The sequence below is a fragment of the Falco cherrug genome, chromosome Z, assembly GCF_023634085.1.
Source record: "Falco cherrug isolate bFalChe1 chromosome Z, bFalChe1.pri, whole genome shotgun sequence".
NCBI lineage: Eukaryota > Metazoa > Chordata > Aves > Falconiformes > Falconidae > Falco > Falco cherrug.
The window spans coordinates 26,362,892-26,376,142 of NC_073720.1; the positions used below are offsets into that span (position 1 = coordinate 26,362,892).

At 49.4% G+C, this 13,251-nt stretch overlaps 1 protein-coding gene across 1 annotated transcript; it reads left to right on the forward strand.

The window, feature by feature from the left end:
* Positions 1-349: 349 nt before the first annotated feature.
* Positions 350-6,067, forward strand: OTP (orthopedia homeobox). Its single transcript, XM_055699508.1, has 3 exons — positions 350-386; positions 1,351-1,760; positions 5,537-6,067. Exons 1-3 carry the CDS (start codon positions 350-352, stop codon positions 6,065-6,067), a joined length of 978 nt encoding a protein of 325 aa, XP_055555483.1.
* Positions 6,068-13,251: the final 7,184 nt, after the last annotated feature.

Here is a 13,251-nt window from a genome sequence, read left to right on the forward strand (position 1 = left end):
GCGCGGCGCGGGCCGGGCCGGGGCGGCGGGAGGCCGGGGCGGCGGCGGCGGCGGGCGGGCGGCGGGCGGGCGGAGCGGGGCGCTCCGGGCGCTGACATTTGCAGGCTGCCCTCCTGATTGGTCCCCGCGCCGAGCTGCTCACGGGTTCATTGAAGTGTTAAGCACCTCCCCGTCTCTCTAAAGGACATTATAATGCAAGAGACCCCCTTTTTAACCACACACCGAATTTTCTTTCATTTAGGCGATCTATATATATATATATATATATCTCATATCTTATATCTATTTTAAATAACTTAAGGCCGCTAAAATTTGGGGGGGAACAGCCTTCGCCCTGGAGCGGTGCGCGATGCTGTCTCACGCCGACCTCCTGGACGCCCGTCTCGGTGAGTTTCCCCCAGCACCCCCCCGCCCGCGGCGGCTGCACCGGCGGCGGCGGCGGCAAGCGGGGAGGAAGCCGGGGCAGGAAATTGACAATTTGTTCCTTATTTTACCTTAATGCGATCTAAATGGGCTAATTCCTTTAAAAGTAATTGTACTGTATTAAAGTTTAATTTGATTTAACATTACGGGGGAAAAAAAAAGAGAGAGAGAAGGAGACCTACGGAGTATGTAGATCTACAGCGAGTTGTGGATCATTTAATTTCTCTCTCCCTGTTTTTATACACATACCTACACCTTGTTACTGTGATGATGATGATGATGATTATTTTAGGACAGATGAGCTCGACAGTATTTACGGAAGAGTTCTGAGTGGCCTTTCCCTGCTCACCTGCTCTCTTTCCTCTCACCTTCCTTTCCTTTTTTAAAAAAAGAGAAATATCTATATCTACCTATTTATGGTTATTCATGAGTCTGTTTAGAGGAGCGGAGGGAGGAGAGGGGAAAGATCGGCCAGGGTGACTGCGGGCCCCGCACATCTGTCGGGGAAGTAACGCTCCCGGCAGCAGGGCGGCTCGAGTGTCATTTCGTTCTCTCCGTCTCTTTCTTTCACCAGCCCCGCTGGAAAACCCAAGCTGAACCCGCCAAAGCTTGCCCCCCTCCTTCCCCTTCCCCTCCCTTGGTCTCGCAAGAGGAGGCCCGGCAGGGAGCTGGTTATTTAAGCAGGAAGAGGAGCTGCCGTAAAGTTTTCTCTTCCCCACCCGGGCTGCGCCGGGCCGGGGGCTCTGCGCGTCGCAGAGCCGAGCTGGGCTGCGGGGCTGGCGGGCGGGCGGGGGGCGGCGGGGGGTGGCGGAGCGGAGTCGGTGGCGGTGGCTGGATGCCTCTCGCCGGCTCAGTGCGCTGGAAAGCGGCTCTGATGGATACATGCCCGGCTGCAGGGGAGTGACCACGGCTCCTTTGCTTCCGCAGGGATGAAAGATGCGGCCGAGCTGCTGGGACACCGGGAGGCGGTGAAGTGTCGGCTGGGCGTAGGGGGCTCGGATCCGGGGGGACACCCGGGAGACATGGCTCCCAACTCGGACACGGTGGAAGGGACCACCCTGCTGCCGGGGGAGGACATCACCACCGTGGGATCCAACCCCAGCTCCTTAGCCGTCAGCGCCAAAGACCCCGACAAGCAGCAAGGCCAGCAGGGCGGCCAGAACCCCAGTCAGGCTGGGCAGCAGCAGGGGCAGCAGAAGCAGAAGCGGCACCGCACCCGGTTCACGCCGGCGCAGCTCAACGAGCTGGAGAGGAGCTTCGCCAAGACCCACTACCCGGACATCTTCATGCGGGAAGAGCTGGCCCTGCGCATCGGCCTCACCGAGTCCCGGGTGCAGGTATGAACAGCGGCCCCCGCGCAGAGCCCGCCAGCTCCGCGTCCGCCGGCCCCTTCTCCGGTCGCACCGACGGCGGCGCGGCGGGCCGGCGGCGAGGCCAGGCACAACGGGGCGGGAGGGTGGGTGCCCCCAAACCTCAGCCCGACAGTGGGGGAGGAAACCAGCCCCTGAACGCAACGGTTTGGTCAGGAAACCTTGACGCCGGACACCCCCGCCCTCCTTTCCGCAAAGCTGTTCCAGTGGTGCGGTCCCCTTGTCCCCTATCGGTCCGCAGCACGGTAGTCCCGAGCGGGGTGCGGGCGGAGGGAAGCCCCCTTCCACGGCCCGACGTGGGCCAGGAAAGAGCCCGGGGGGGTACAGCCCGGGGGGGTACAGCCCGGGGGGGTACAGCCCGCGGGGGGCGAGCCGCAGCCCTTGCCGTAGCTCGGCGCCGAGAGGAGAGCCACAAACCGCTGGGAACCGCCCCCGTGCCCCGGTCGCTGTCCAGGGTGCTGCCGGCGGCGCTGCCCGGAGCCCCGGGGCGGGGTCGTGGAGCGGGGCGGCTGTCCACGGTGCTGCGGCGGGCGCCCGTGGGACGGGGGGAGCCCCCGGAGCCCGCCGCCGGGAGGCTCAGGGTGGGGGGCGAGGGAGCACGCAGATTCGTGAAAAGGCACTTCGGTAAAAGGCAGCTCTGTCTGCACCCGGAGTTTCCCCATAACGGCTTTTATAATGCCTGAGGACGGCACGGGTAGCCAGTAACTTCAGCATCGAGGGTGTACTTTGTTCTCTAAAGTACATATATATACTTATGCACACAGACATATATATATGTATTTGTACACAGGCACATAAGTAACTATTCAGGCAAGTCAATGTAAACAAAATTTGGAAAAGGGAGAGAGGGATCCAACCGCTAGACTGCTCTGATGTGGCTTTTGTGTGTAGAAGGCGATTTTAGTGACTTTCTAGGTGAGTCCCCTCCGAGGAACGGGCTGTGCATCCCCGCTCAGCACAGCACACCGGGAACGTCGCCGCACTTTACCGCAGCCCGTGTTCAAAACCCCTTTTGGCAAGCCTAGGCTCCTCTAGCTAAATAAGGACACGTCAAAAGAAATCCCCAAATACAGGGTTTTATGAATGGAAACTGACTGTTCTCGAATATGACAGAAAATGCATGTCTGCTTTTAAAAAGTAAAACAATTTGACTTAGCCTACACAGGACTATAATTAGTTTAAATTAAGAAAGAAATTAGATTCACAAATAAAATATAATTGGACAACTGACTCCATGAAAAAAAAAGAAAACGAGCTCTATTAAACTTTATTGGGTTTCCCAAAGGTTAATGATACCAATTTCAATATTAGGAGTGTGGTAAATGGAGTAAAATATAAAATATAAAATGGAAATAGTTATTTTCTAACAGCATATCAAAGAAATTCGTAGGAAGAAAGACAAAGTGTTTTAATGGCCTCGGCATAATCTTAAACCAATGCGAATAGCTCCAGACTGCTGATAAAAACAGTTTAATAGACTGGCAATTTAAATATTTTTTACAATAATGTTCTGTAGTTTAAAAAGTAATCAGATCAACATAACCTTCTTAATTAACACTTCAAAATGATTAACATTATATAATCTGAGGCAAAATAATTTATTTAATGTATTTACTTCACAATCCGATGTATCACTGCTCCTTGACCAAATTTAGATTAAATAGTAATTGGTTTATGTTCTTATATGGGTACTTTACAGTTTTCTTTATAGTTAACAGATTGCCTACACATTCCTTGCAGTATGTGGGCTCCACACTGATTAAGGAATCCTCCAAATAGTTAATTTATAGCAGCTGTATATGTTTTTAAGGGTTTTAGATGCTAGGATAAATCACCACTTTCCTCATTTTAGATCTGTATTTAATGTATATGATACATTTAAATAATTATTAAAGCGGCTGGTGCTTAAACGGGAGTCCAATTCCATGTCTGATATTGCTCTGCTTTTCAGGCTGCTGTAATAAAACCATTCTTTTTATAGCATGCCATTATTAGAAACCAATTTCAGAATTATTTATAACCTGGAATGGCTTATTAAGCAGCAATGCGAGAATCATGCAAATTACGCGATCAAATGCAATATAATAAGCATAATCATTAGTCTCTAGCACGGATTAATTAACTTTCAATATTTTATTTACATAAAAACCAAATCAGTGAAATAACTTCTGCACAGTCAGGCTTGCCTTTCAATATTTTATATGAACAAAAATAATGTGCTGTAATTCCATTGACCGTGTCCCCCACAATGGTCCCGTCACCTGCCACATCTTAATAGGGGACAAGCTGAGAGTATTTTCTAGTTTTCTAATGGAATGAGAAATTGCATTTTCTTCCTCTCCCAGCACTATTAAAGTGTAATGAATTCGGCCCAGAGTTCACGGCTGGCTGATCGAAATGAACCTGAGATCTGAGCTTTAATACAGCTCTCCAGATTTCCTACCAAATCTTCACATTAATCATCCGCTGGATTCCAATGAGATCTTCATAAAGCTTCGGCTCCTGAAAAGAAAAAAAAAAAAAAGAAAAAAAGGAAAAGAAAAACAAAAGTGATATTGTCTCCTCGTCTTTCTCTCTAACCCATTTATAGCTGGGGAATTAAATGGGCTATATATTTTAAAACACATTTACAGTATGTCTATATTACTGTAACAGCAGACATCATCAAGGTAGATTTTTAAATTCCAACCTCCATTAGATTCTCACTGTTGTATTAATAATTTTCAGGGGCTAGTTGCATTTTAAAAGGAGTCCAAAGTTGCCAAACGCTGGCGGTTAATATATTTCTAGAGTTGTCATGTGTGCATTTTCAAAATCTCCCCCAGGTTTTCCCTGCGTTTTAATCTGTCATGCACTAGTTTTCAACTGGAAACATTCACATTTTAAAAGCATATGCAGCATAGCTATGAGCTGAGCCGATCAGACCTGACGGAGATTCTTTACACCACCAGTAAACCATGAAACATAAAAAGATTTTGTAGCTGCAATTTAACTATTAACCCTAAAACATAACTGAAGGCGACTTTTCGATTATTCATATAACATTTAGCTCCCTAACGGCTGCTCGTTCCCGCTAACGGCCGCCGCTGCCCCCGGCCCGGGTGTGCGCGGTGACACTGGGGCTCTGCGCGCGCCAGCGGGCCCGCTCCACGTGCGGCGCGGCCAGGCCCGTCGAGCCACCGCCACCGCGAGCACCCGCCCGCCTAACACCTCGGGTTTTTTTTTTTTTGTTTTGTTTTGGTTTTTTTTTTTTTACCCCTAGTGCGGGCGGTTTTCCTGCCCCGGGACCCGGGCGGCGGGGGGGAGGGCGGGCTGCCGGTCGGAGCACGGATCCCGGCCCCGCCGCGCCCCGCGCCGGTGGCGGCTCCCGAGTGCTGCCACGCCAGAGTAACAGCCGTGGGCCAGTCTTTTTTTCTTTTTTTTTTTTGTGTGCGTGTTACTGTATTTTTTTTCGGGTGGAGGCCCGGCTCCTCTCCAGGAGCCGCCTCCCGAGGGACGGAGGCTGCAGGCGGCTCAGTCCCGGGACGGGCACTGCCAGCAGTTCCGTTATTAAAAGTTGCAGCAGTTTCGCTACCCCGTGACGGGGACGCGCGTGGGTCCGCGGGTGTGACAGGCGACCACGGCCGGGGGGCGGGCCTCGGGAGGGGGGCAGGCAGCCAGGCGGGGGTGACGGACCCCATGCCACCGAGCCGCCGCGCGGGCGGGTCGTGGCTAACGGTGCGTGTCGCTGCCCGCCGCCCCAGGTCTGGTTCCAGAACCGTCGGGCCAAGTGGAAGAAGCGCAAGAAGACCACCAACGTCTTCCGCGCCCCGGGCACGCTGCTGCCGACACCGGGGCTGCCGCAGTTCCCCTCGGCCGCCGCCGCCGCCGCCGCCGCCATGGGCGACAGCCTCTGCTCCTTCCACGCCAACGACACCCGCTGGGCCGCCGCCGCCATGCCGGGCGTGTCGCAGCTGCCGCTGCCGCCGGCGCTGGGCAGGCAGCAGGCCATGGCGCAGTCCCTGTCCCAGTGCAGCCTGGCGGCCGGGCCGCCGCCCAACTCCATGGGCCTCTCCAACAGCCTGGCGGGCTCCAACGGCGCCGGGCTGCAGTCGCACCTCTACCAGCCCGCCTTCCCCGGCATGGTGCCCGCCTCCCTGCCCGGCCCCAGCAACGTGACGGGCTCGCCCCAGCTCTGCAGCTCCCCGGACAGCAGCGACGTGTGGCGGGGAACCAGCATCGCCTCCCTCCGCCGCAAAGCACTAGAGCACACAGTCTCCATGAGCTTCACCTAATGGCCGAAGCCGCGCCCCGCGCCAACGCCGCCGCCGCTGCCGCCGCCGCATCGCCCCGCGCCCCCGCCTCGCCCGCCCGCCCCGGCCCGCCCCGGTCCCCCGCCTTCCCCCACCTGACTTACCAGGGAGCCGACTCAGGATCTGAAATCAGACGCCAACGGACTGGTTTGTGGGCCGAGAAATACCCCCCCCACCACCACCCCCGCCCCCCCCCCCGCCCCCGCGCATCCCCCCAGTCCCCCGCGGCCCGGCCTGGCCGGCGGCCGCTGCTCCCCGGCGGCGGAAGGACCCGGGGCCACCCGCGCCCGGCCCTGCCTCCTTCCCCCGCCGGCACCCGGCCGGCACCGCAAAGAAATTAGTCATGGTTTCGTTTCCTTAATTTTTACGGTTTATTTAAGAGCAGCGATCTGCCGCCGGCCCCCTCCGCTGCGAGGGCGCCGTCGGGGGGCGGTTGGGCGGGCCCGCGGAGCGCCACTGAGACCCCCGAGAGAATCAAATCCATTTTGGTAAAGCATTTATATGCGAGAAAGAGCAAAGGAGATAGGGGGGAAAAAAGAAATGAAAAAGTTTCTTTTCGTAACAGTAAAACACACGGGGGAAAAAAAAAAAAAGGAAAAAAAAAAACCAACCCCGAAGCAAAAGCACTTCCCTTTTTCGGATCTTTGATTTCGTGACAGTTGAGTTGCCGATCCGCCCCACCTTAATTTACGCATTTATTTACGTTCCTGCTGCTATTGTCCCTCCTGCATCTTCCGCTGCCGCCGACGGAGGCGCCGCCGCCGCCCCCGCCCCGCCCGGCCCGGCCCGGCCCGGCCCGGCCCCGCGGCCCGCCCGCCTGCATGTGCCGGTCACCCCGCCGCAGGGCAGGGCCGCTGGAGGAATGAACAAACGATGTGTAATAGGATGTTTTGTGTAGATAAAGCATTCTTGTTAACATACTGGTCGATTCGTGATATGTTTTAACTTATTGTCTGTGCTTATTTATTGAATTTTGGGTTTCTTAATAAATGTTTGAGCTAATATAAAATATATTACTTGACTTTTCCGGACACGTTTATATCAAGTTAATGTGAATGGATAAATAATATCATTTTCAGTATGTGATATGAATAATTATGGATTTTGATGTGGCGTGTGAGATATGAGAGGTGTCTTGAATCGCAGGCAAAAAAAACAAAAAAAAAAACGACAGGACTTCCTTCTGTGGGGATTCACCGAGTCCTTTGTCACAAGTTTGGGGATAGTTTTGCTTGCTTGAATTTTGCCTTTCATTTATCACAATTTTAATACTTCATGATAAATAAACTTTTGTTAATCTTTCTGTGTGATTTGCCTTTTAACTGTAAGTCGGGAGAAACTCGGCGGGGGGGTAGGGGTGGGGCGGGGCCGGGGGCGAGGGGGAGTGGGGCGGCGAGAGGCCGGTGCGGGCTGGTGCGGGCCGGGCTTGCAGCGGGAGCGGGCGTGGAGGGCCGGTTCGCCGCAGACCTCTCTGCCTGTTCGGAGCGGAGCGCACGGCTGCTAGCAGCCCAAATCCCACCGACGGGAAAACCGTGCGTTTGCTCCCGTGCAAACTTTAACGCGCGGGAAAAGTAGGTGCAGGACTTCGGCAAGTGTCGCGCAGCCCAGCTTGAGTTTCTTTTTTCCTTCTCTTCCCTTCCCCGCCCTTTCCTTTTTTAATGCAATGCACTAAGATCTCTTCTCCTTGTACATCAATTACACACCTCTTAATTACACACCTGAGAGTGCCCGGCTCCATAGGCACCCGCTGAAGGGTCCTTGCCCGCTCCAAAGTGCATATTACATATGCATATTTAATTTAAAAGAGAAATAAAAGCAGAATAAATTATTGGCAATCCAGGCTGTGAGTGGGTCCGCTGGGGGTCACCTGAGGAAGCCGCCCTGCGCCCTTTCTGTAGGAGCCTGTTCATGCAGGTGCTGAAACAGCCCGGGATGCTCACCCTGAGGTGGGCCAAGCCAGGCAAGACAGGTCCCATACCATAAGCCATACCTTACCAGGTAAATGCCTGGGCTAAGAAGTCACCATGCCCTGTCCCTCCTTCCAGCCCTCCCTTTTCTCCCCAGCCTGGCCTGGGGCCATGCCGTTGCCCCTCTGCACCCAGGCTTAGCTCTGAGTCTGAAGTTTGTGATCAGTTTAGATCAGCCATCAAAGATGTGGCTGCACAGGGTGCCTACGGAGCAAGGCTGGTCAGAGTAACCCCCTCTCCTCTATCCCCCATGAGTGCCCCTCTGTGGGCCAAGGGGAGTGGTGGCCCATCCAGGATGTCCCTTGGCCTTCCCAATCCCACAGCAGTCCCTTCCCCATGCTGTGGCACACTGGGAAGACAAACAGGTCTCCACTTACATCAGAGGAGTGCAAATCTCACTCCTTCCAAATGTATGGAAGGTTGTTTACAAGCATGTAATTTTTACAGCTGCTTTATATTGCTATAAGTAAGACAGCTTTATGATGTAGGGATGTTGTAAAGTGCAGTATAGAAGGTCTTTAAAAAATATGTGCTTTTTAATGGTAGAGAAAAATGCTCTCTCTGGCTGGGGGCAGGGGATTGAGAGGCAACCTGTAAGATCCAACTCTTGACACCGAACACCGCAGCCCTATGGAACGGGCCTTACAAAGGTCCTTCAGCGTAATGCTCGCTCCTAAAACATCCATCATTTCCTCCATATTCTAATGCAACTGTTGTGCTGCTTATGAGCAAAGCTTTTTGATCCTACCCAACTTTGATGCGACATTTGTTTCCATGGCAATAGATCTTTGTGTTCTGAGTCCTGGAGATTTTTGAAATTATATGTACCCTTAGCACCAGCTGAAGTTTTGCAACCTGAAACGTCTAAGCAGATGCTCTTATGTATTTAACATGGATGAAAGGAAGAGGACTGCAGGTTTCACTAACACATGTTACAGGTTGTCTGTGGATGATTTTGTTACAAAATCTCACCCACACTGATACTGCAAAGATAAAAATTAAACAGCACTGACCAGTTCTACCTAGCAACATGAACAGCTTTGCTTTGTTCATGCAAAGTGGCCAAAGTAAATGGGCGAATTCCATATATATCGAGGGGAAACATTTATGCCAAACAACAATTAACTTATTACTAAGTAGCTAACACCAGGCACTAAGGTTGTTACAGCTGGGCTTATTTGCTTGCCTTAAGGTGCATTTTAGCTTTGAGCAATTCCACCTAGCATGTAAGTAGACTGAGATTTATGTTTGTATATATGGATTCATTTCCACACCAGCACGTATCTACGCAGCTTTACTTTCCTCTAAACACAACATCACCCCTAATGTCTAAGGAATATACATAACAATAATGTCACTGAACCTTTCATTTGCTCTCTTGATGAAATGCTTTAACACTCTCCCTCTCCTGTCTTCCTCCCCTCAAATCCCTGTGGAAGGCAGAATCTGCTCTTAACTGCTTCTGGAGATTGCATTCACTGAGCATCACTAACATTGGAAGAAAGTTTGTGCAAGGCAAGGGATCAGATAACATTGCAGCATGGATTATATTATTGTACTAGCAGCAATGAACCCTGCTCTTAGAAATGAAAATGTGGTTTAATTTGTGTTGTGGTCTTTAAATTTTCATTTTTCAGAATAAAAATCCCTGCACATGAAAATGTATCTTGCAGTAATGGAGGTATGGCAGTTAACCTGTCAGTTGAAAGTATGTAACCTTCCTTTTCTCCTTTTCATGACAAAGGTAATCTCATCTGAGGGCATTTATGTGAAGAAATAACAGCATGGCATGGTGAAACCACTGGCTCATTAATCCTGGCATCTACTTCCTGCAGGGCTTCTTGATTAGTTAGATTCATTCATCGGGTATTTTGGAGTTTTTGATTTCTCACCACTGGCTAGGTTCACTGAGTTCAGGCTAAATTGAGCCAGAAGCAATGTTTATTAGTAATTTTGTAATACAGACTACTCTAATAATTCAGTACAAATATCTCATCTGAAATATATCCATTCACCCTAATACCTAATGCAGTTTGCAGCTGTGTTCAGAGAGAACTGAGAGAACACAAGTGATTGGGCATGTATTTTCTAAATTATTAATGTGAGAGCTAATAGCAAACTCCTCTTCATTTCCAATGCTGGAATTAAGATCCCCTTTTTTTTAAAGCAAGCCCTGACACGGAGGCAACCACCTGCCTGCCATTAAGGCTGAGCTCAGAGCGGTTGGTCTGGGAAGCATGGCCTGTTTAGCCTTTCAGCGTAGAGATGAAAAGGAAAACAAAGGAATTTTCATTTTTTCCTCATGTGTGCTATAAACATAGGAAAAATCTAAATGCCACAAAAGGCAAAGGAAGAGAAATCCTTGGAAATTAGCATCCTGTAATGTCACAGATCTATCTCAACTATTTGATCATCATAATAGAGTTACAGCTTGGTCAAAAGAGACAAAGGAGCAAAGGCCTTGATCTTGCAGCCTTTAAAGCCCATGCTGACCTGACTGTGAGTTCAGCAGATGCATGGGTGAAGGTCTGCGGGACTGATAATCAGAATTATTCTGCCAGAAAACTTTAACCCATTCTGTAAACTACCTTTTCTGAAAGAAATAAGAGGACCACGTATGGACCACATTCAAATGTCTGACCACAGCTTGTGCCATGTTGGCTCATCTAGCCACAGGTAAGAGCCAGTGTCTGGGAGCCAGTTTGACTTCATGAACATGTAATGTACTCAAAATCTCTGGGCAAGACAGCTGACAGCCACGTCTTAACTCAGAGAAGCAGAATTTGCCCCAAAAGACATAGGATCCACAGGTCCTTTTAAACATCATGGACCAATCATCACCCCTGGTGGAGATGCAGCCTCCTGGAGAGGAAAACAGCGGTGGTGGTGGTGGAACAGGGGACTAGGGACAGCATGGTTTTAATCTTTCATTTCACCACAATAAAAATAGCATCAAGAGTCGGAGGGGCTTATTGTGCTCGGGATGTGGTAGGGGACTCTCATCAACCATCATCCTTTTCTTTGAGTAGTACTTTAGGGGCCACATTAGTAGTCACATAAAGTCCTCTGTGAGATTTACTTCTACTCCTCAGGGGAAAAATGGCAGGAGGGTGTCTCTGTTTTCACATTCCTCACAGCCAGGGCTTGTGCGCATCTTTGTCTTCCACCTGGGATGTACAATGGTATGGGTGGGAAGTTGCCTTTCTTATTTGCCAATAAATTGTGCCTGCTTCAGCTTCTCCTGAGACTGTCTTTGAGGTTTGAGAGCTCTGCTTCACCTTTACATTGCATTGTTCATCAACGTTTATGCTTAAATACATTTTTCAGAGCTAAAATTATGTTTTTATGAGCTTTGAAATCTGCCAGAGGAGAATTGCTCCCTGGGAGGAAGGAATCTAGAGGTGTTTGTGCAGGATTTTCCACTGGAGGTTACACAACCATTCTGCAGAGATCCTTACCCTCCTTCGAAGGTCGAGAGGGAAAATGCAGAATATGCTTAATACACTGTCTGTGAGGGTGATGTTCTCTCCTGACCCCCATACATAGTTTGTGCCTTGGAGTATGAAGTTTGATTAGCCTTTTCTCGCAGCATTGGAAGCATCATGGTAGTGATCCAAAAAGTACTTCAGAAAAAAACAAACTATGGACTTTCTTTCACTGACCTCCTGCTACAGTGAATTTCATAAGCTGACGATGCACCCTGTAAGGACACATTTCTTTTTTACTGGTTTCAATTTATTGCCCTTTAATATAATTTAAGTGGCAGCTATGATTCCCTGTGGTTTCTTTACAAGCTTTTAAGGTTTATTTTTTTGCTAACTTTTTGAAGAGCATTTCAGAATGACTATGAGCACTCACCGCTATTTTTCATATCTAATAATTAAAAGGAAGCACCAGCCCCTGTTTGAAGGCATAAACATTACTTTGTAATTAGATTCCTATGTACTGGAGGGCTGTGATGCTGAGCTTCCTGCCTTATATCACAGTCCGGGCAAAACTGTGATATAAAAAAATAAAGGTCCCCATTTTTTTTTGTATCCAGAGGATGTGGTTGTGCCACAGTCACATTCAATGTAAGTCAGTGATACTCTGTGTGAGTAGAAGACACGAAATTTGAAGGAGGCATAGCGTGGTCTAACTGTTCTTTGCCATGACCATAGCCATTATACAGTGCTCTTTGGTGTCCACTGGGCCTCCAATGCCAGGGCATGCTCAGGGAGTCCCTGGGAGGGAGGGGACTCTCATTTCAGCAATGTCACCTGCCTTACAGGCTTGTGTTGCAGGCAGATATTCACTCAATTCAGATTTATAAACAAAACTGAGTGTAAAAAGATATTTCAGCAGCTACACAGCCACAAAATGTCACCAGAAATTAACCAGCTTTGCTCTTTCAACTGGAGAACAAAATGAGAAGTCTACAGAAGGTCAGACATATAAAAATGCATTGAGATGAACAGAGAAGAATATTAAGTTACTAAATAAAGAATTACACTTGGTACAGTTGGTGGCTCTAATCTTTGTGTCTATTATAAGCAGTAATTAACACCCACAGCTGTATTCATTGTCAGCTTGTGTTCTTATCTTCAGGTCTCCATAGCAAATAAATGACTCATACTTTATTCTTGAAATTTTGATTACTATAAGAAATACTTGAAGATAATTCTACTATATTTTATATTACTGTCACTTTACCCTTTCTGCTTTAACTCCTGTGCAATTTTAAGCTCACGTTTGCCCAGACTGTGAGTGGACCAATCCCCACGGGGCTGGGGAATCCTGCTGGGCTGCAAGGGACCCCATCGAGGTAGAGACAGCTGCAACAGTGATGCTTCCTAAAGGGTGTGGGATCCTATGTTATTAGTTGATTGCTCTGGCCTTTGTATCAAAAGAAGCTGCTGCCTCTGGCCCACTTGTCATGTGGTTTGTATCCTTACTTAAGTCAGACATTTCTCATTTCTGTTGGAGGTAATTCTTGCCTGTCTACAATAAATTGCTTTAATAGTCCTTCATTCGTTATCCCCTCCTCTTCTAGCCTCTCCAGTAGGATGTAAATCTGTAGATTTCATCCATGGATGTTATAGTTAATCAATTACACCCAAAACATAAAGCCAGCCTGTCACTTGTTGATGCCTTCCATATACATCCTTCCTTATGTTGTAACTTCGACAACAGCTGGTTACACCATTACTTGCTAAATGA

Excerpts from the sequence above, each read along its gene's own strand:
- OTP (XM_055699508.1), top strand. The coding sequence starts at position 350 with ATGCTGTCTCACGCCGACCTCCTGGACGCCCGTCTCG. Across the intron at positions 387-1,350 it reads CCTCCTGGACGCCCGTCTCG|GGATGAAAGATGCGGCCGAG; the intron begins GTGAGTTTCCCC and ends TTGCTTCCGCAG. Across the intron at positions 1,761-5,536 it reads TCACCGAGTCCCGGGTGCAG|GTCTGGTTCCAGAACCGTCG; the intron begins GTATGAACAGCG and ends CCGCCGCCCCAG.